Source organism: Notothenia rossii (genome assembly GCF_949606895.1).
Source record: "Notothenia rossii genome assembly, chromosome: 3".
Classification (NCBI taxonomy): Eukaryota; Metazoa; Chordata; class Actinopteri; order Perciformes; family Nototheniidae; genus Notothenia; species Notothenia rossii.
Window position 1 is genome coordinate 39,729,490 of NC_136901.1, and position 23,180 is coordinate 39,752,669.

The window sequence follows — 23,180 nt, forward strand, 5'->3', positions numbered from 1 at the left end:
GAAGCAGTCTCGCCTGGAAATTATTCACTTTGTCAGTATCATGATTTTAGTTGTTTTTAATCCATAACATTAGTGTGTTCCATTACCAGAGACGTTAGCAGTTCATATTATATTTAGATTTTAAATGGGATCTCAAAGATTTCATTTATAATAACACAGATGCTTGTCAGGAATTCAGAGCTATTGAGATATGTTATTTAGTTCACCTGAAGATGTTGGGGTTTATTTTGTTGACACAGGCCAAGTATTAGAATTCTGAAGCGGCCTACCAGTGGTGGGTCAAACACCTGAGGGCCCAGAAGCACTGAGCGTAGACTTGAGGGGTGGGTATCAGATTTCTCCACACAGGTTGCTGATGCCAAAAGGGGGACCCGAGGAGCAGGAGGCCGACACAGCGGAGTTCGTCTGGCTGAAGGTCGTCAGGCCTACGTGACTCAACTCCAGGTTCTCCGGCCTCTACAGAGTGACCCAGAGGACATCTCATGCCGTCCGCCGAGGAGCAAAGGGGGACATCTGGTACTACTGGAGCCAGTGTGCGGCGAGGAACACTCCGGCTAGGACCTTGGAGGACATCAGGATGGACCTGGCTATCGTCAACGCGGACATCCCTACAGCAGACGACTTGGAAGCAGGCATCAGCGGACTGGAGGAGAAGGACCTCGCGGACATCCCTACAGTAGACGACTTGGAAGGAGGCGTCAGCGGGCTGGGGGACTTCTCGAGGCAGCAGAGGAGTCTACTTCTCTCTGATCAGATTCATCAGTTCCACCTTTGAAGGAAAGGCCGCATCTCCCCCTCCCTATCAGCTGCCCTTGTTGGCGTATTCCGCTGAGGGGGGGGGGGGCCCTGATGATTCAACAACACGCAAGGATGCTGCTTTCTGGCACTCAGGCTCTCACTCTGATAGTTTCTTCACTGTCATTGGAGGTTGTTTTCTGTTCTCAAGGGTTTAATGAAGGGGGACAGACACAGTATCAAAGAATGACAGTAGTTTGTTTCAAATGTCTTATGTGTGTTGGTCTCGTTAATGCGAGACCAAAAAGGGGGAATTGAAGGATTATTTGAATTATTTGAAGGATTAAAGTAACGTGGTATGGCAGGAAAGTTCAATCTGGTATATTCCTTTTAATGCCACCTTATATATATTCATGTGTGTTAAATTAGAAAGGACAAAGTATCTTTTCCCTCCCCAATATATTGAGGTGAAGTCCTTGTGTATAGAGAGAGAGGTGAGAAGGGGACACCCTTATTTGGGAATAGGGCCAGACGCTGGAATGTTTCCCTTGTAAAAGAAGGGTGTGCTTACACAGGCTTGAAGCAGATGTGTGTGTGTTTTCATTGCAGTAAATATATGTGCTACATGATTACTGGTCAACTATACCTCTGTTCTTATTCTTTCATGTGTGGGTACTAAATGGCTACAAACATTGTGGAGAAATTAGCTTAAACATCTTTCATTACTCTATATGAAATGGAAGCAGTTTTTTATGACAGGGACGAGAGAGTTGGAGGAGGGAGCGCATTCCGAGGAGTTTCAGCATATCAATTGTCAGGGGAATCGACTTGTTTTCAATAGAGGTGTGTGGTTGGTTACTTTGTGTTAATAATAGCAGTATGTGTAAAGGAAGCTGGAAATATACAATGTGAAACCTTTTATTTGAAGTAAAGATGTGAACAATAGCTCAAACAAATGGAGGGGCTATAGGACAAATGAGTGTGTTCTCCATAGGTAAGCCTGTGTGAAGTTTGACTATTTGAAAAGCATCTCTAATACTGCTTAAGAGCATAGGTAATGTGTTCCTCGTTATTATTGATATGAAAGTAATTAACATGTATTACGTATATTTAGCCAACTATAACAACTATATCTTAAAACATACTTTTAACTTGTGTGTGGTAACCTGAAGGGGGGAAGATGGACTCAGGGACAAAGGGCCATAAAGGAGATGTGTGTGTGCTGGCTACAAGATGTGAAATAAGATAAGGAAACTTGTTGTTGAGAGCAAGTTCGTACCAGACACCAAAAGGTGTCTGGTCTTCGTCAAACTGAATGAGACTTTTTGTTTCCGGGTTTCTTCTGCTGTGTTGCACTGATTGGGTGCGACAGGCCATGTGTTGGTCTCTCCCAATAAGATGACCTCTGGGGGAAAGCAGGCACACACCTCCTCCTGTGTTTTAGTATGAAAGACTGTGTTTTTCTTTGGTTCGCGCTCTTGTTTTTCACCGGCCGTTCCTGAGACCTGTCTCACACGGGGGGTAGAACCTGAGCCCGGAGTACTCTGCAGAGTGCTTCGTGATTTATTTGTATTTGTATTTTGTATCGTTACTGTATATCATTAAAAGCAGGATTATTGTTTAACTTGTATTCTGGTGTTTCTTAATCCCTTCCTTTTTTACGAATTCACCCAGCTTAGCAAACGACACGCGGAGACGAGGTTGGTTTTCAACATCCTCCAAATCTCCAACAGTACACAAACAGTCATAATAAAGTCCTTACAGAAAGAAATAGACAGGAGGAGATCACAATCACTAGACTCAGACTGGATCATACAGGATTAAACGGCACAATGTTTTTAAAGGGAAAAAGCGAAGTTGAAGAATGCAGGGGGTGTGGAGTGAAAGAAAATGTGGAACACATCACACTGCAACATGTACACAACAGAGAGGGAAACACTAAGAGACAGGGTTAGAGAAGCAGGCAGGGAGTGGAGCCTGATGGGGACACTAGGAACAGAAGGTGAGGGGGATTGATTGGAAGAATGTGAAACAATGTAAATACAGTGGTATAATTCCACAAGTGGTGATAGGATGATATGGTGAAACACACTCTTGTACAGTAGGTGGCGGTATGCACCTTAAAGCTGTTTGCAACCCACCAAAAACCGAGAGAAGAAGAAGGAGAAGAAGAAGAAGAAGCTGGATCCATGTGGCGTCTCGTCGCTACGGTTCAATCTGCGTTCCTGAGAAAGTGTGTGTGAGCTCCAGCTCTACTGGTCCATCATCTGTGTGTTTGGATAAACCTCTGAATGGACTGTGTGCTCTTTTTTCTGGAGCGTTTACCTCGGACTATAGGAGCTAGCTTAGCATGCTAGCTGGAAACACGTTAGCAACACTAGTCAGATTGAGAGTTTGATGGAGAGAGAAACGGTGTGTTTAACGGAGTCTGCAGGAAAAGGTGATCTAGGAAACATGAGTAAAGTCCAAATGTTGCTGTCGTTGAAGAAGCAGCGACTCACTGCTGCTGGGATAGCAGAGCTCGAGGAGGAGCTGTCTCTTTCCAAAGAGGACAACAAGAGACTCCAGAAACTACTGGACGCTGTTTTACAGCCTCAGCTTCGGATACACAGAGCAGGTCAGTTCCCTTTACCCTTAATCAACACTTTACACTCTTCAGTAGCACTTTATTGTCACATTAATAACACTTTAGACCCTTTATCAGCACTTGCTGCAGGTAGTAGATCCTGAAGTAAAAGTACAAACACCACACTGTGAAAATACTCCATTACAAGTTAAAGTACTGCATTCATATCTTATGTAAGTAAAAGTATGTAAGTATTATTAGACACATGTACTTATAATATAATAATTAAAATGTATTGCAGAAGAGCAAACCTACCAAAATAAATATATTTATAAAAATACATACATTGAATAATATACCATTTAATGTACTGATTTAAATATTACCCATACATGTAGGCACTAGTTGGTTAAATGTGACATACATTGATACTTTAGTTTGTGCTTTTTTTATTCACCTTTTCTTTTTAAATGTGTAAAAGCAAATACAAACAAATACTTTGGATTAATTCAAATTGTGCTAGAATAATTCATGAAGAAATCAATGAATACATATGTTCAATAATACATTAAACACATCTAAAATGTTACTTGATAAAGAATAGGGGAACTAGTACAAAGTTCATTAAGAAATTAAAATATTAATATAAACTAATGTAAAATCTCACCAATCAATTATTGCCAACATGTATTTATAATATATTCTGTATATATATTAGACCCTCCAGAAAAACGCGGGCAAAAATCCTTTATTATGCGGGCTAAATTCCTTGATTATGCGGGCTAAAATCCTTGATTATGCGATTAAACATGCGGGGTTTTTATGTGATTTTATGCGGTGAAATCGCGGGAAGTTGCGAAATATGCAGAAAGTTGCGAAATATGCTAAATATGCGGGGAAAAAGAATAACAATTTTGTAATATTGGGCTGTCTTATTTATTCTCTCTCACACACAAACTGCCACTAACGTTAAACCCCTTTTACTATTCAATTAAACACATTCAATGTTTATTTATTGTAAAAGCAATTGGGCTTTTTTAATCTCACACACACACACCCCCCCCCCCCCCCACACACACACACACACACACACACACACACACACACACACACACACACACACACACACACACACACACACACACACACACACACTTCTCCTTCTCATTCCGTTTTCATTTACTCGTTCGTTATCTGACCAGCTTCAATCTTGGAGGCTACTCACTTCGTTTCTTGTAGCCCTCGAAAGGGTTTTGGAGGTTGATGCCTCGCTGAACGTGAGTTGTTTGGCTTTCTTGTCCGAAGCAGCAGAAAGCATTTTCGAATGTTTGAATGAATCAAAGTGGGTCGTCCCCGTCAATTTTCTCTTATGCTCCAACACACAGTTGCACGGGGTGCAGAATAGTTTCCCCCCACTTTTTGCCCGGTCTTTAGTAGAAATGTTCGTCGGTAAATGAGATGGATTAGATTTTTTCATCTTGGTGTTTTCTCTATCGTGTGAACTCCACACGTTCACTCTATACAGTGTTGTTTACATTCTGTGATGCGCGAGCTAATGACGTCACGTCAAGACGAGTCAACTTTTTTTTCTTCTGAACTTTGTGTGGAAAAATGCGGGGATTATGCGGCCTTTTGATAAATATGCGGCCTTTTAAAAATCTGCGCCATTTTGCTGATTATGCGGTAAATTCTGCGATCACAGAATCGCGTTTTTCTGGAGGGTCTAATATATTTAAGTTAAAGTTAAAGCCTTTTATTGCAGTGTTTCCCAAACAATGTTAATACTTGGGCGGGCCGCCCAGGTATATTAAGGCCCGCCCAAGTATATTTCGGACCTTTTTAAAAAAAAATGTATCCGTCCGCGAGCGACGCCATCTGCGAGTGATTAACTAATGGACAATGAGCCCTCGCTCTACGTCTCCTGTGCCTGTTCGCTCTGCGGTTGATTAACTAGGGGACAATAATCCCCCCCTGTTCGCTCTGTGATTGATTAACTAGTGTATGATCCCTCGCTCGACACCTCCTGTTCGTGCTGCCATCGCGTGGAGGGAAACGAAAAACGGAGAAGACGACGTTAATTTAGAAGACGCGGACACTAAGGTAAAGTAACTATTTTCTCCTTATTGTGTTGCTGTTTTCTGACTTTGGTAGGAGATTCGAATTATTTGAAGTTAGTGGCAACTAAGAGTGTATTTAACGTAACCAGGCCAACTTTGCTGCGTGCAAGTTACGTGTGCTAAATTAAATATAAAAAAGATTATAATTTGTTTTCTCTTCGGGCTATGCCAGTTAGAAGGACACAGATTAACTTTAGCTAAGGTTAGACTGTTAATTTCCCCTGCATTACTCCTCAGATATGAGTATTCAAAAATATTTTAAGAGAATACGGCGTGAGGATGAGGAGGAGAGACGAGGAGAGGAGGAGAGACCACAGGTAACTTAGCCAATGTTAGCATTTTGCTTGCAATGGCAATAATAAATGCATAAGTCTCAATAATGATATATGTCGGTTCATTTGACCTGAAATTATACAATTGCAGTCAACAGTGAGTTGCAATGCAGAGACCAAACTAGATTCAAGCTTGTTTTCAATTCTAGCCGGTGGTCAGTGAAGATGCTGGCACAACTAGTCAGAGTACTGAGGGAGAGGCAGCAGGTCCCAGTGTGGTAGAAGCAGCAGCAGGTCCCAGTGTAGAAGCAGGTGCAGGTCCCAGTGTGATACAAGCAGCAGCAGGTCCCAGTGTGGTACAAGCAGGTGCAGGTGAACAAGCAGCACAGTTCCAAGCATCACAGACACAGACACAGACATAGTATAATAGCAAGGAGAACTCTACCATTTAAATGCAGTAATACCAATGCATTATTTTCAGATTCCAAGCATCGCCACTCAGGATGGAACCCTGATTGGCTCAAAATGCCACAGTTCAAGAATTGGCTCTACCTCACCCAGCATGGTATGAATGGCATTTGCAAGTTCATATTTGTAATAAAACTTATTTTTTGTAAGAATTAACACGTTTTTCTTTTTAAAAAGGAATGTTTTGCCGAATCTGCAGGCAACACAAGCCTCCAATAAAGAAAGGCCCCTTAAAATGGGCTTTCATAGAAGTTGGGATTCTTGTTTTCCGCAAGGATTATATCGAGCGCCACATCTCCTCAGAGCCTCATCAATATAGTGTAAAGCATCAGGTCTCACTTGCATCAGGTATATCATTTTTTTTATGTAAAGCTAATTTCTACAACCTATCAACCATGTTTGGCTCATATAATGAATTATGTCTTTGCCCTTGGTCTAGGCTACTCAGTGATGCAGGCTTTTGAGCCCACAGTTATTATGGAGCATGAGGCCGTCATAGGTGGATTCAAATGTCTTTACTGGCTAGTAAAGAATGAGATGGCTCACCACACCAACTACCCTAAGCTCTTAAGTTTAGCTCAGCTTTTGGGTTGTGATTACTTTGAAAATCTGAAGGTAAACCTAGTACAAAATGATGCTTGTGAAACTAAGAACTTTGACCAGCTAAATGTTAAATGATGTCTTTTTCTCAGGTGGATCAAAGAAACAATTATCAATCACACAGAATAGTGGATGAAATGCTGGAGATCCTTGCAGAGATAGTAGAGTCGCCTATTTTGGAAGAGATAAGGTCATCTCAAGCAATCAGGTCTAGAGGTTGATGAAACCACAGATGTATCTGTAAACCGCCAGCTGGATTTACATGTTAGGTGGGGTATTTTTTAAATGTATGATGTGCATTTAAATAAAGATGTAGGCCTAGTTAAACTTAATATTTATTAATATGTGTGAAAACCTATACATTTTTATTTTAGACACCTGGATAAAGAGGGTTATGTTTTCAACCACTTCCTTGACCTGGTAACTCTGGAAGATGGGAAAGCTGACAGCGTTGTTGCTGCCATCAAGAGTGTACTACAGAAGAAGGATCTCCCGGTAGACAGGCTCTATGGACTCGGGACAGACGGTGCAGCAGTGATGACGGGTATGGAGTTTATGGTTAAATCTAATGGATTGTGTGAAATGTGTATTGTCAGCTGTTATTAAAGGAAACAAAATGACGCCCTCAACACTGCATTTAATTCTTAAACTTAGGCCGTCTGAATGGAGTGGCAAAGCAGCTCACAGACAGTTTTCCAAAGCTGGTTTCTGTAGCGTGTGCTGCTCACAGACTAGCACTGGCATGCAAAGATGCCTCAAATGCTGTCAGGTATATGGCAAACTTCAGGAACCACCTGCAGGGACTGCACCTATTCTTCCGAAATAGTGCAAATAGGTCAGCCACACTGAGTGCTGCCGCTACCACTCTTGGTCTGAACGACTTGAAAGTCAAGGTGTGTTTTCACCTATTTTCATAATACTATTGTGGTGTCATATTATTTACATATATTTTACTTACCAGTGTTTCTACTTGTTGTTAGGAGGTGAAAGATACAAGGTGGCTATCGCAGCACCTAGCCGTTCAAAACCTCCAGAGGAACCTTACAGCTGTGCTGGCTGCTCTGGCGGAAGAAGCAACCACAAGGAAGTGCCCAGTGGCCAAAGGTCTATAATGTCTGTGCCACATACCGCTTTGTGGCTGCCCTCTACCTTCAGGCAGATGTGCTGCCCCACATTGCAATGCTGTCTAAGGTGTTTCAGAGAGCTGATGTGAACTTTCTCCACATAAAGGAGTAGGTAGATTACAAAGAAATGCATTTGATGCTCCCAGTTATTTGCATTATCCATCCTATTATATTGTTGTCTTTTTCCACATTTAGGTGCCAGTCACACTTGTTACTCTGAGGAGAATTCTGGAGGCAGGCGAGACCCCACTCCCCGGAACGTTCCTTGCTCGCCTACACCAAGACTTGGACAACCCAGGTCGACTTGGGGCGTTTAGCATTGCCGGAGAGGAGGAGAGGATCAGGAGGGGAGCGCCCCCGGGAAGATATGTGGGCCAGATTTGTCAGAGATGTAAATACATCCCTTCTTACTTTTACATTCCAATATTTATTTTCCTTGAACTGAAAAATGTATAATATCATTCCAGGTCCTCAAACCTTACATCTGCAGCCTGGAGAGCAACATTGAGAGCAGGTTCCAGCATATTGAAGTGCTGGGGGCCTTCAGTGTCCTGGGTCCAAAGGCAGTTACCTCCAATGATATAACCAACATTTCAATGTTGCAGACCCTTGCCAACAAATTCATCCCAGGGCAGGATGCCACAGTTATCCAAGAGTGGACCTCCTACAAGCAGCATGTTCTTGAAGGAACATTTAAGGTTGGTAAATACCTAAATTAATATGAACTTGACGGTTAGAATTGCTTGTTTTGACATCTGTAAATGTTTCAATTATACTGTATACTCATTTGCCCTGCCTTGGCTAATCTCTGAAGGACAAGACACAAGCTGAGATCATGCAGCTCCTGGCCAGTGAGAAGGACGAATGGGCAGAAATATACCCAAACCTCAGCCTTCTCTCTTCAGCGGGGCTGGTCATCCCTGTCTCCAGTGTAAACTGCGAGAGGGATTTTTCTAGGATGAACAGGGTACGTGTCTTGCATGTCATTCTGTATAGTTCATTTAAAACAAACTGTCTGTTTTACAGATGAAAACTGACATGAGAAACCGACTGAAAGGGGAGCACCTGGCTGCATGTATGCGGATAGCAGTCAGTGGACCAGCGGGATGGGATGAGGCGTTCTCATACACACAGGCGTTGGAGCTGTTCTTCAACAAACCTAGACGGATTAAGTGCTCTGACAAACAGTGCCATCTTTGTACAAAATGAATATTGCCATACAGTAATGTAAAGTTAATGAATAAACCTGTTGTTAAAACTTGTTGTTTGTCACATGTGTTGCACGTCACAAAGCCCGCCCCGCGGTCCGCTCACACCGCTCGCAGCCCCCCCCCCCTGGCACCTTCCCCCCCAAGTATATTTCAGATCTGTGGGAAACACTGTATTGTCATTATACACAGAGTATAACGAGATTCAGAGTGCAACTCTGTCCCGGTGCGCAAAAAATACAAACACATACATAACACGAACAGACAACATAAACAATCATACGGGGCAATAAATAGTTAAAAATATTGATATAAAAATAGTATATAAAGTGCATTTAAAAAGATGTGTATGTGTGAGAATGGTTACGGTTATTGCATTATGTGTGGTGGTTAAGCAGCCTGACGGCCCAGGGGTAGAAACTGTTTTTGAGTCTGTTTGTCCGTGACTTGAAGCCCCTGTATCTTCTCCCAGAAGGCAGGAGAGAGAACAGTCTGTGACCTGGGTGAGAGCTGTCCTTTATTATTTTGTTAGCTCTGTTGGGGCAGCGGGAGGTGGAGATGTGTTCCAGAGAAGGCAGGGGGCAGCCAATGGTTTTCTCTGCCATCCTGATCACTCTCTTCAGGGCTTTCTTGTCCGCAGCTGAGCATCCTGCATACCACCCCGAGATGGAGTATGACGGCACGCTCTCGATGGTCGCCCGGTAGAAGGACACCAGCAGCTTCTTGTTCAGTCGGTTTCTCCGAAGTGTAGTCGCTGCTGGGTCTTCTTAACTGCTGCAGTGGTGTGTGCTGTCCAGCTGAGGCTCTCCGAAATGTGAACCCCCAGGAACTTAAAGGTGGACCCTCTCCACTCTCTCTCCATTGAGGTGAAGGGGGGCGGGTTCTGGACGGTGCTTTCTGAAGTCTATGATGATTTCTTTTGTTTTGCTTGTGTTCAGATGTAGGTTGTCAGCTGAACACCACGCAGACAGCTTCAGGATCTCGCCTCTGTATGCCGACTCGTCGTCTCCCTTATATATTTGGCCGACCACAGTGGTGTCATCTGCAAATTTGATAATGGAGTTGGAGGGGTGAATCAGAGAGTGTGTGTAGAGAGTGTAGAGGGCTCGGCACTAGTGTGAATTTCGTTGACTAAAACTATGACGAAATATGTTCGTCAACAACCTTTTTTTCCATGACGAAAACGGGACGATGACGAGACTGCACCGACGGCAGTAAACAATAACTGTAACGAAATCAACATGCAATATCGTTGACGAAAAGTGAAGAGACGAAAATGTAGTTTGTTAAATAAAAACTATGCCAAAATCTCTCTTTACTTTCGTTGACGAAAAATGAGGAGACGAAATATTATCAAAGATACGTTACATCTCTGATAGTCAGTTTTTCTCCCAGCAGTTCCATTTCCGGTGCTGCGGCTGGGCAGCAGCTGTGTGTCTGTGCTGCGCGCGGCGGTACATTCGAATTACACCGGGCAGCGGCACAATATGAACTGTCAGGAAGACTCGGGTCTAACTCATGGTCTAACTAACCTTATTTAACAGAAAATAAAATAGCAACAACAGGGCTTGGGAGCAGTGGTCGCACTCGCGTTAACCGAATACCCCCCCGTCAGCGCGAGTGAGGGATAAATTGTGCACTCGACGGGTAATAATGGATTATGACGGAAAAGTAACAATCCTGTCCGTCAAAATGACTGACAACGAAAAAGTCTAAAGCCACCACTGCTCGGGAGAAAGAAACAATGTGATATTTGGGCCAATTTTCACTAAAATGAGGCGGAGAAAAACAGCGAATGCATTGTTTCATCAGAAGGGAAGCAATGTGGCCATAACACAGCTGGTAAAAACACCACAAACCAGATACTCTCTGCAAAGCTTCTTAATCATTCAACCTGTGTTTTTCATCAAATAAGGACAAGATATAATCTTATTGGGTGGAGTATAAGTTTGACTAAAATGACATGTTATTGGTTTTGGCTAGACTAGTTTGACTGAAATGTTCAATATCTGGGGCCGTATTCACTAAGCATTTTATCTTACCGCTAGGAGTGCTCCTAACTCGCGCTAAAACATTTTACGTAGGAGTTTTTTCTTAAAAGTTATTCACAAAGCCGCTGAGACTTACTCATACTAAGGATAAATCACTAAGAGTGAACTAAGAGTGACGCGCCGTTGCTATGGATTACGTCGATTCTCGTGCAGGAGTTTAGAAGAGGTCAGTACGGTGATTGGTTGTTCAGAGCAGGCGGTCTCGGTGAAACTCATCCGCAACATCCCACAAACGAGCCCACTAAAACAAGGAAATAGCCTAGGCTAGAAATGTATTCCTATCAAATAGTTATGGACAGTGCAGTTAGCAGAATACACGCATGATGACAAGTTTGTGCAGACCACGATAATGACGTTGTATATGCACGTTAAAGAGAGAGAGCAAACAATAAAAATACGTAAATTGCATTAAATCAAGGAGGCAATTAAAAGCACCCCGCAAACTATTATCCAATGAGCATATTTCCAGCACTTAAACACTTTCAATAACAGCCCATACCGCCGTTAAAGCCCCCCTATCATGATGAATGAAAACAATCTGCGTGTTGATGGAATGTACTTTCTTTCTATTGACGAACACGTCCTCATCTTTTGAGGGCGCAATTATTTTTATGTGCGTCCCGTCAATAGCACCGACCGCACCGGGCATACCTGCAGTTGCCATGAAGTTGGCTTTGATCCTGTGTAGTTGTTGATTGTCCAAAGGAAACCGGATAAACTGTTGGATGATATGTGGTCTAGAGAGCGCGTTGATGGTTTGGTTTATGGCACGGCTGACTGATGGTTGCGATATTCCTAAATCGTCGGCATTGCAAAGTTGCATTTTCCCTGTTGCTAAATATCGTAGTGTTGCCAAACATTTTATTTCCGGACTAATCGGGTTATTCCTGTTAGTCGGGGATGTTATTGCATCCTGCACTAATTCCACAACAAGTTTGATACCCTCACGATTTAGCCTATATCTCTTGATCAATTCACAGTCTTCCATTGTCTCCAAAACATTTCGTCTCGCAGCCATTTTCAGATTCTTTGTGAATAGGTCTTACTGAGTTAGGAGTCCTCTCGAGGACTTTTAAGCTCTCCTAAACTTAGGTGCTACTTTTAGGCCTAAAATACTTTGTGAATTGCTCTTAGTGAATAAAATTAGGAGTCCCAAATTTAAGACTGACACGCCCATTATGTTTAGGAGTTTCTCCTAAATTCGCCAGTTAGGAGCTACTTTTAGCCCCAAGATCCTTTGTGAATACGGCCCCAGATGACTAAGAAAGACTCAACAGTTTTCATTGACAAAAAGTAGACTAAAATAATTAGTTTTCTTTGACTAAATCTTGACTAAAATATTTACTGTTTTAGTCGACTAAAATAAGACTAAAATGTTCAGACTTTTAGTCGACTAAAACTTGACTAAATTACATTACATTACATTACATTGCATTTAGCTGACGCTTTTATCCAAAGCGACTTACAATAAGTACATTCGACCGGGAAGATACAACCTTGAAGAAAACAGAATCATATAAGTACATCAGGTTTCATAGAACCAAACATTTCAAGTGCTACTCAACTGGCTTTAGATAAGCCAGCCCTTTATTAGTATATAAGTGCTTTGTTAGTAATTCTATCGCTCGAAGTGGAGTCGAAAGAGATGAGTTTTCAGTCTGCGCCGGAAGATGTGCAAGCTATCTGCTGTCCTGATTTCAATGGGGAGCTCATTCCACCATTTTGGAGCCAGGATAGCAAACCCAGTGTTTTTGCTGATGGGAACTTGGGTACCCCCTCGCAGTGCGGGTGCAGCGAGCTGTTTGGCTGATGCAGAGTGGAGTGCACGTGCTGGGGTGTACGGTTTAACCATGTCCTGGATGTAGGAAGGGCCAGATCCATTCACAGCATGGTACGCAAGTACCAGCGTCTTGAAGTGGATTATAGCTAGGACTGGGCGATTTTTTCGGTTTTAACGATTAATTTGCATTCTTACTTTCCTACGGTTTGTGAAATGGCTGAACCGAAAAATCGCGATTTAAAAACATTTCTAGACTCTAGATTTGTTTTGCTTTAAGGGACTCCGTAGTAGCTTACTCTCTCACTTTCCAGAACGCGCCAATATGGTCTAGTTGCGGCCGCGGACAGTACACAACACTACACGACACGCCCACCTGACACGACACTACGGTGGCTGAGAAGGGTCTAGCTGCGGCCGCGGACAGTGGAAGTTGAACCTATAGGTTGAACCAAGCCCCCAGGAAGTGCGCCGGAGTCTGATGAGAATATTCGTTGTGGCCAAACGGCGGTACTACACTTCCCTTAGGTTGCTGGGCCCGGAAACACTTTTTCCCATTGACTTACATTGGGAAAGAGTGGTCTGTAACTCGTTGGATACATTTTTTTAAACTAAATAAACTACCCAGTATGAACGTTTGTATAGCCCTTATTAAAAACATTGTTGTGAAATTTGCTAATAACGTTATTCTGAGAGTTATTTTCCTCGGCATTATGAACGCGCATCCAACCCACGGGACCGCGCCGCCCGGCACGTTCATGTTACGTGTTCAGTACTACATGAGTTTCTCTTTACCCATGGATGCACAATAACAACGGACCATATTGCCTTACTGCCAGCCCACGGAGCTGTAATAATGGAGATATTGCACATGTTTGCTGTAATTCATCATTTGTCAAATATTATACTACATGGGCTGTATGATGTAAATCTCGTCAATTCGCTTTTAACGGTAGTGCCTCTCAGCCACCGTAGTGTCGTGTCAGGTGGGCGTGTCGTGTAGTTTCGTGTAGTGCTGTGTACTGTCTGCGGCCGCAGCTAGACCCTTCTCGAACGCGCACAAAACTCAGCCACATTGCCTGTGACTACCCGATCTGCAGCTCTGCCCGATATTATTTGCTGTATTTCATTTTACAAGTTTTTTCAGGGATGGCCTACAAGAGATTTTTTTTTCAGTTTGATTTAAAAAAAATCTTTGCACATTCATGAAAGCCAAGTGGTGCTGTTTTTATTTTATTTGTTTTATTCTTGAACAACTGATTTGTTCACATAGGCCTAGACTACTTGGTAATCTCATTTATTTTTATTGTGTTAATAAAGAAAATATGTATTTCAATTTTGTCTTGATCTGGTTTGTTTAGAAAAAAACTGAAAAGAATCGAGGTTTAAATCGAAAATTGTCCATTAGTTAGAAAAAAAATCGAGATTTAATTTTTAGGCCAAATCGCCCTGCCCTAATTCTAGCAGTTACCGGAAGGGAGCGGAGGAGTGGCGTGGTGTGGGAGAATTTTGGAAGGTAGAAGACCAGACGAGCAGCTGCATTCTGGATGAGCTGCAGAGGTCGGATGGCACATGCAGGTAGACCATCCAGGAGGGAGTTGCAGTAGTCTAGGCGTGAGATGACGAGAGCCTGGACCAGAACCTGCGCTGATTTCTGGGTCAGCTGGGGACGTATCCTCCTGATGTTGTAAAGCGTGTATCTGCAGCAGCGGGTTGTAGCAGCAATGTTTGCAGTGAAGGACAGTTTGTTATCTAGGATCACACCCAGATTCCTTGCAGTCTGAGTCGGGGAAACAACAGAGGTGCCGATGTTGATTGTTAGGTCAAGAGTGGGACAATCTTTTTCCCGGAAGGAAAAGCAGTTCAGTCTTGTCAAGGTTGAGCTTGAGGTGATGAGCAGACATCCACCGAGAGAGAGATGCGCGTGACGACCTGGGTCTCTGAGCGGGGAAAGGACAGAATTAGTTGGGTGTCGTCAGCGTAGCAGTGGTATGAAAAACCATGCGGGCTAATGACAGATCCGAGCGAGTTTGTGTACAAGGAGAAGAGGAGAAGACCAAGAACAGAGCCCTGAGGGACCCCTGTAGCTAATTGACAAGGGTCGGACTCGGACCCTCTCCAAGTTACCCTGCAGGTGCGGTCTTTGAGGTATGAGGTGAGGAGGGAAAGTGCAGAGCCTGAAACTCCAAGTTCTTGGAGAGTGCGAAGGAGGATCTGATGGTTCACCATGTCGAATGCAGCAGACAGGTCCAGAAGGATGATGACAGAGGAGAGGGAGGCTGCTTTAGCAGTGTGCAGTTCCTCAGAGACAGCAAGGAGGGCAGTTTCTGTTGAGTGACCTGCCTTGAAACCAGACTGGTGCGGATCCAGAAGGTTGTTCTGATGGAGATAACAGGAGAGTTGTTTAAAGACAGTGCGTTCAAGTGTTTTAGACAGGAACGGGAGGAGAGAGACAGGCCTGTAGTTTATAACATCAGACGGGTTGAGAGTGGGTTTCTTTAGGAGAGGGTTTACTCTTGCCTCCTTGAGACTGTTTGGAAAGTGACCAGAAGTTAGAGAAGTGTTGATGAAATGGGTGAGAAATGGTAGAATATCAGGAGCGATAGTCTGAAGGACGTTTGAGGGGATAGGGTCCAGAGGACAGGTGGTAGGACGGGCAGAGGTAACGAGGGTAAGAACCTCACTTGGAGAGAGAGGGGAGAAGGAGGTCTGTGTGTGGGTGAAAAGAGGGTCTGGTGACCCAGCGGTGAGTAAGGGTGAGTCAGAAAACGAAGAGCGAATATCATCAACCTTTTTTTTCAAAGTGGTTAACAAAGTCGCTTGACAGAAGGGAGGAGGGGGAAGGGGCTTTGGGGGGGTCCAAGAGGGTGGAGAAGATAGAAAATAGTTTTTGGGGATTGGAATAGGAAGATTGAATCTTATCTTGAAAGAAAGTGCTTTTTGCCTGAGAGATGGAAGCAGAGAAAGAGGAGAGGAGAGCCTGATAGGTTAGGAGGTCGTCGTGGTGTTTGGATTTCCACCATTTCCGCTCTGCTGCCCTAAGGATGGTTCTATTAGCACGCAGTGTGTCATTTAGCCAGGGAGCAGGAGGGGACTGACGAGCCTGCCGAGATGTGAGAGGACAGAGAGAGTCCAGAGAGGATGAGAGAGTAGAGAGGAGAGTTTCTGCAGCAGAGTTTGGAGGCAGGAGTTGGAACGAAGAGAACAACAATGGTTAATTGTATAGGATGGGTAACTGTGACGGAATTCAAAGGTGGAAGGAGTGAGGTTCGGTAGCTTGAAGAGGGAAAAGCTCCAGTTAGGAGAGAGCAGGAGACCAGTGCCACCTCCTCTGCCAGTGGGTCTGGGTGTATGGGAGAAGGAATATGCTGTGGAGAGAGCTGCTGGGGTGGATGTGTTGGATGGAGTGATCCAGGTCTCCGTGAGAGCAAGGAAATCCAGAGACTACAGGGAAGCGTAGCCACAAAAAAAAAATCGACTTATAATGAAGAAAATTAACACATTTGTTGCAATAGTAATTTATGCACTAACTACATTACTACTTGTACTACATTTGAATCATCAGTTCTTCCTCATTTCCTCAATTGTTCATATTTGGTTTATTAAAAATAATGATATTTTGGTCATTGTTAAAAAATGTCAGCTATTATTATGAGTATTATTATTTGTATAATGCGCTTTCTGCCTTCCTGTCATCAGGAGTTAGAAATGTAATGGCTATGTAATAGATTAGATTACAACCTTCATTCTCCTAAACTACTGGGTCATTTCCCTATAGCCAATACCTTTTATATTTTCTACTCTTCACTTACTTGTCAGCATAGGTCGGCATTGATGTATAGAGCCGACAGAAGACCTTGTTATATTGGCATCATATTGAGAGGTGCAGTGACGTGTCCTAAAACCAGGAAGTATAAACTGCTGGTTTCCTCGACAAAATGCAATGGGATTTCTCCACAGGGTTTTGGAAAATAGCTGGAAATAATGTCTGTGGAAAACAAACCTGTTTGATAAATGCACGTTTTGTTCAGCCGGATAATCTCCACGTTTTGTACGTTTTGTCACTTTATAATTTTCGAATCATAAATCTAATCGAGATTATAAAAGGTTTTTAGGACGCGTTACAGTGTGGCTAAAACCTTCTCTCCCTCTTCTTCTCATACTCCCTGTCACTCTCCTTTAACTCCTCCGGTGACTTTCTTTTATTTGAAGATAGTTTTTTGCCCGGCGCTTGGCTGGTTACCGCTGGTATTAAAAACATTTTGGCAAATGGTTAGCTGGATAGTCTGTAGTGAAGAAGGAGCGCGCTCCCGCTCACGGGAGCCTGCTCGCTTTGCGCTCCGCAGCAAACAGCTGTTTGCTTTTCACCCAACAAGACAACCGCCTCACGAAACGCTATGTTGTAGAGTTAATAAACGAAACAATTTAACTAAATTGCTAGTCAAAATACCAATACCACAGGACAATTTTTTATTTTAAAGCAATATTTTTAGTGGCCCGAGCGGGCAAGTGGAAAGTACGTTATGCTGGCCTGGGGTGTCTAAATAGTGCTTCCGGGCCAGCGCGCCATTTATAATGTCGAGCCCTGGTTTAGTTCCTCTGCAAGGTGGGCGTCAGCTCTAGTAGTGCCAGATGTTTTGCCCTTATAGTTGGTTAGCTGTTGAAGGCCCTGCCAAAAGCACTGTGTGTTTTTATGAGTGAGATTCTCCTCCACTTTTTCCTTGTAGTCCTCCTTTGCAGCCTTGATGCCTCTCCTCAGATTTGCCCTTGCCAAGCTGTACTGGGCTGCCTCCCCCGTCCTGAAGGCTGTATCACGGGAACTCAGGAGAGACTGTACCATTCTTGTCATCCATGGCTTTTGGTTTGGGTAGACCCGTATACGTTTTTCCACAGTTACAGTGTCTGTGCAGAACTTGATGTAGGATAAGACAGGCTCTGTGTGTTCCTCCAAGTCTGTCTGTTAAAATATGTCCCATGCTGTGTGTTCGAAGCAGTCTTGCAGTTGTGAGAGTGCCCCCTCGGGCCAGGTTCTGATATATTTGACCACCGGCTTGGTGTCACTTCTGAGGGGGGTGTAAGCTGGGATGAGAAGCAGTGAGAGGTGGTCAGATAGACCTAAATGGGGGAGTGGTGCCTCTCTGTAGGCATGCTTCAGGTTAGAATACACCCGGTCCAGTGGATTCTTTCCTCTGGTGGTACATGGTATATATTATATAGCTGCGCCGCCGCTATTTGTATATAGGATAAACACTGAAACCAATTAAAATAAACAAAAAACATTGAATGAGAAGGTGTCCAAACGTTTGACTGGTACTGTACTGTATATAGAAAACACACACATTTGAATATTTAGCATGTTCCCTCATCTATAATCATTTATACAAGCGCAACTTTGAACATGTACAGCAGTAAAATGCAAAATACAAAATAATCAAGAAACAACATAAACTAAACACTGACAGGGAACATTTTACTGCACCATCATTACTTTTACATAAGAAGGTGCCGTAAAATGTTCTGTTAATACTTGCATACTTTAACTTAAATAAGGTTTGAATGCAGGATTTTAATTTGTAATAGAGTATTTTAATTATATACTGTAGGCATAGTGTATCTGTGAACGATCTCAAATACAATTCATTGTTTACAGTGCCGCTAGTGCTACGCCAGAAGAAAAAAAACTTTTTCATTTTCAAAGGGGCTGGGCTACAAGAGGTGAATTGAGCCAAAACATACACACAATAGGTGGGACTAAGAAAGATAATGTGAAAATATAAAAACAAAGGCATTAATTAGGGCTGCAAAATGTCTCCTATTGTAATGGTGATTAGATTGTTAAATGCTAACACTTAACAGTTTGTTCTGACTGTGTGTTTCCTGTTTCCTGCAGACGTCCAGCAGCTGGTGGTGGTTAAAGAAGAGCTTCTCCCTGACCAGCAGGAATGGAGCACCAGTCTGGACCAGGAGGACCCAGAGCCCCCCCCACACATTAAGCAGGAACAGGGGGGAGAGCAGCTTCAGGAGCTGGAGGAGGCTGATATCACCAAGTCCACTTTCACTCCTGACCCTGTGAAGAGTGAAGATGATAAAGAGAAACCTCAGTCCTCTCAGCCTCATCAAAGACAAACTGAACACATGGAAACAGAAGCTGATGGAGATGACTGTCGAGGACCAGAACCAGCCAGGAACTCAGATCCAGAAAGCAGTTTACAACCAAAGCCTGAGGAGGACACTGGAGACTCTTCTGGACCTGACACTGAATATTCTTCTGAACCTGACGCTGGAGACTCTTCTGAACCTGACACTGAAGACAGTGCTGATTGGAAAGAGACCAGAGAACCTGCATCAGGCTCAAACTCACTGAAAAATAGACATGAGTCTGTCAGTGATCCACGACGTAGTGCTGAACATAAACCATTCAGCTGCTCAGTCTGTAAAAAAGCTTTTTCACAGAGTGGAAGTTTAAAGGACCACATGAGAGTCCACACAGGAGAGAAACCCTTTAGCTGCTCAGTTTGTAAGAATGCTTTTTCACAGAGCGGAAGTTTAAAGTACCACATGAGAGTCCACACAGGAGAGAAACCACACTGCTGCTCAGTCTGTAAAAAAGCTTTTTCACAGCGTGGAAGTTTAAAGGACCACATGAGAGTCCACACAGGAGAGAAACCCTTTAGCTGCTCAGTTTGTAAGAATGCTTTTTCACATAGTGGAAATTTAAAGAAACACATGAGAGTCCACACAGGAGAGAAAGCACACAGCTGCTCAGTCTGTAAGAAAGCTTTTTCACAGAGTATACATTTAAAGAAACACATGAGAGTCCACACAGGAGAGAAACCATTCAGCTGCTCAGTTTGTACCAAATCTTTTACAGTGAGTGTAAATTTAACGGCACACATGAGAATCCACACAGGAGAGAAACCCTTTTGCTGCTCAGTTTGTAAGAATGCTTTTTCACATAGTGGAAATTTAAAGAAACACATGAGAGTCCACACAGGAGAGAAACCACACAGCTGCTCAGTCTGTAAGAGAGCTTTTTCACATAGTGGACATCTAAAGTCACACATGAGAGTCCACACAGGGGAGGAAAAATAGAGCTGCAGAGTTTGTGACAAAAGATTTAATTGGCGTAATCGTTTCAAAAGACACAAGTGTGTTGGTCGTCAGCTGCTTCTGTAACTGTAAGGGAATACATTTGTCTATTTTGTATCCTGATGACCTAATGCCGTTACATGTAATACGTTACTGCCTAAGCCTGATTTTACCCGCCGGCAACCGATTCACTAATAATCCGAAAAGTTAATTTCTCTGACTCCTTGACTCGTCTATTTCTTGTTTAATAATTGTTACATCTCCTCAGGACCAAGTTCCTGTGTCCTGCCTTTCACCTGCTGATCACCCACTGCTCATTTAAGGTGGACTGACCTTCCCTCCTCCTGCTCTTTTCTCTTCTTCCCCTTTTTCTCACTGCTGATAATCAGCTGATCACTTCCTGCCTGTGCAGCTGGGAATTTTCTCTGGTGTAAATAAATCAACTTGTGTTCTCTTTCACCCTGACTGTTATTGGTTGTTGTTCGTTACTGTCTCCATTTCCCTACACTTTATTAGGGATGTAACAAAAACATTAATATATAAAAAATGAAATAATCCAGTAATTCAATATATATGATTCTAAAATGGGACATTACGCCCAGTAAGTAGTAAGTAGTGGTTGATGCCAATACGTCTCAGTTTATGCTGCTTTATACTTCTACTTTACTACATTTTAGAAGATAGTATTGTACTTTTTAATCCACTGCATTAATTTCACAGCTTTTAGTTACTAGGTAGATATAGATTATTAGATCATTCAAAAATATAAATCAATTATTAAATACTAGGGCCGGGACTCGATTAAAAAAATTGACCTAATTAATTACAGGCTTTGTAATTAATTAATTGCAATTAATCGCATTTTTAATCACATATAAATATTTGACCTGAGAACAGTGAGAAGCAATTTTTTTCACATGGATTTTAGTATACCATTGAATAATGACTGAATACATAAGCTTAAGCAACAAAACATTGTTTTTTTCAAGGTTGTACTTAACCAAGACCAACAGAAAAGTGCAATTTTTGCCATAAAGTGTAGCAATAGCATATTTAGGAATATAGTACATTTCAGAGATTCGGGTAGCCTATAGGTAGGTAGACCTTCTGTAAACTATAACACTTTGTTTTTTAAGTAAAACACAATACTTTCAAGTACATTCAGAACATTGGAAACCCTGACTATTAGAAAACATCTCTCTGTTGCTTCAGAGGCCATAACAGACTTTGTTGATTTACCAACAGTTGATTTAAAAAATCTAATACATTTCAGTCCAACTCTCTCAATAACCTTGGCCAAAACAATAAACAGTTCAACATAAAGTGCCAGTTGCACCAACAACATAATAAATAGTTCAACATAAAGTGTACTGTACCATTTAAAATAAAATAAAAAAGTGCCAGTGATTGACCTCAATCCCTCCTATTCTTCCAATATCCTGATGAAAAATAAAATCTCTCTGTTGCATAGGCCACTGTTTGATCAACGCGAATTGGTTGTGGGTCCTTGTACTCCGAGTCGGGCTAACGTCCACGCTAGCTTCCACGCTAGCTGCCTCTTGCATTGAGGTGATACTTGAGGCTTGATGTGCTGCGGTGATATGCAAATTCCTTTTTTCATAATTTGCAAACAACCGTGCTCTTATTGACGCTTCCATCCGTCCGTTTTTTAAAACAAAATGTCCCATCCACGGGGCCAACCAAAGCGGTCTCATCAGCTTCTTCGTTCATTTTTGACTATTGTTCACTGTGGTTTGTTGTTGTCTGAAGTCATGAACGTTAGTTGGTGCTCCAGTATAATCGGTACCCCTGAAACTCATCCAGTGAGAAACGTTCCGCGGTGCAAAAATAAGTGCGATTAAAATGCGTTAATTTTTGTGTAATTAATTAATCTTAATTAACGCGTTAAAGTCCCGGCCCTATTAAATACACCTTGACAGTTATTTATAGGGGATAAGATATCCAGCAGCAGGATATAAGCTTATTCAAATTAGCTCTACATTTACTAACTGTGATAAAACACACATACTTTTGGTAATTTAAGTATATTTTGATACCAATGCTTCTGTACTTTTACTTATAACAGAGTATTTTTACCCTGTAGTATTTGTACTTTTGCTTTAGTAGAATATCTGAATACTTCTTACACCACTGCTACCATGAGTGTGGAGCCGTGTGCTACAAAAGCCTGAATTTAAAACAAACACTTTACAGCTGAAGACTGTTTTCAAATGTAGAGCAGGTTGTAAGCGAGGCTCCGTTTGTAAATTCCTGTCCTTCAGATCCACACTGAGGAGGATGGGTGTAACCAACATGTGGGTAAAGCACAAGAGCTGATCGGCCACATTCACTGCTCACACACATGCTGATCAGATCACAGCTCACATAGTTTCAGCTCTCAGGAAGTGAAACTCAGACACTCGCTGCCACTGAGAGGTGAGATGACGCAGAAAGGAGTTCAGCTGGACCGGGAGACCTTCTCTTGTTCCATCTGTCTGGATCTACTGAAGGATCCGGTGACGACTCCCTGTGGACACAGCTACTGCATGAAGTGTATTAAAGGCTTCTGGGACGGAGAGGATGAGACGAAGATCCACAGCTGCCCTCAGTGTAGGCAGAGCTTCACACCGAGGCCTGTCCCGCTGGAAAACACCATGCTATCAGCTTTAGTGGAGGAGCTGGAGAAGACTGGACTCCAAGCTGCTCCTGCTGATCACTGCTATGCTGGAGCTGAAGAGGAGAGACGCTGAGCTGAAGCTGCTGTCTCACACAGAGGATCACAACCAGTTTCTGCACAGCTACCCCTCACTGTCAGCCCTCAGTGAACCTACACACCCCTCCAGCATCAACATCCGTCCTCTGAGCTACTTTGAGGACATGACGGCGGCCCTGTCAGCAGTCAGAGACAAACCACAGGACGTCCTGAGAGAGGAATGGACAAACGTCTCACCGACTGAAGTGGATGTTTTACTGTCAGCAGCAGAGCCCACCACCAGAGCTGGGTTCTTCAAATGTTCACAGGAGATCACTCTGGATCCAAACACAGCAAACACACGGCTGGTATTATCTGAGGGGAGCAGAAAAGCAACATACATGAAACCACAAAAGTCTTATTCTAGTCACCCAGACAGATTCACTTTATATCCTCAGGTCCTGAGTAGAGAGAGTCTGAC

General features: G+C 42.9%; 2 protein-coding genes across 3 annotated transcripts; both read left to right on the plus strand.

The window, feature by feature from the left end:
- Positions 1 to 2,649: 2,649 nt before the first annotated feature.
- Positions 2,650 to 20,472, plus strand: LOC307032897 (uncharacterized protein; the record flags this gene model as incomplete). Its single annotated transcript, XM_079671175.1, has 4 exons — positions 2,650 to 2,737; positions 2,841 to 2,968; positions 3,223 to 3,352; positions 18,809 to 20,472. The coding sequence occupies 4 exons, from the start codon at positions 2,650 to 2,652 to the stop codon at positions 20,008 to 20,010; spliced, it is 1,548 nt and encodes a 515-aa protein (XP_079527301.1). The 3' UTR covers positions 20,011 to 20,472.
- Positions 5,408 to 9,643, plus strand: LOC307033674 (uncharacterized protein). Of its 2 annotated transcripts, XM_079672215.1 has the most exons (11): positions 5,408 to 5,735; positions 5,900 to 6,062; positions 6,172 to 6,255; positions 6,336 to 6,506; positions 6,598 to 6,773; positions 6,851 to 7,027; positions 7,133 to 7,302; positions 7,413 to 7,651; positions 7,739 to 7,990; positions 8,078 to 8,580; positions 8,697 to 9,643. In XM_079672215.1, exons 1-6 carry the CDS (start codon positions 5,658 to 5,660, stop codon positions 6,977 to 6,979), a joined length of 801 nt encoding a protein of 266 aa, XP_079528341.1. In that variant the 5' UTR covers positions 5,408 to 5,657; the 3' UTR covers positions 6,980 to 7,027; positions 7,133 to 7,302; positions 7,413 to 7,651; positions 7,739 to 7,990; positions 8,078 to 8,580; positions 8,697 to 9,643. The 2 variants fall into 2 exon arrangements, 1 of the variants encoding a protein (XP_079528341.1); XR_013806603.1 differs by having other exon boundaries at positions 5,408 to 6,683.
- Positions 20,473 to 23,180: the final 2,708 nt, after the last annotated feature.

Bases quoted from the DNA above. Each gene is read 5' to 3' on its own strand.
- LOC307033674 (XM_079672215.1), top strand. From the start codon at position 5,658: ATGAGTATTCAAAAATATTTTAAGAGAATACGGCGTGAGGATGAGGAG. The intron at 6,063-6,171 runs GTGAACAAGCAG...CATTATTTTCAG, and splicing joins TGTGGTACAAGCAGGTGCAG to ATTCCAAGCATCGCCACTCA. The intron at 6,774-6,850 runs GTAAACCTAGTA...TCTTTTTCTCAG, and splicing joins ATTACTTTGAAAATCTGAAG to GTGGATCAAAGAAACAATTA.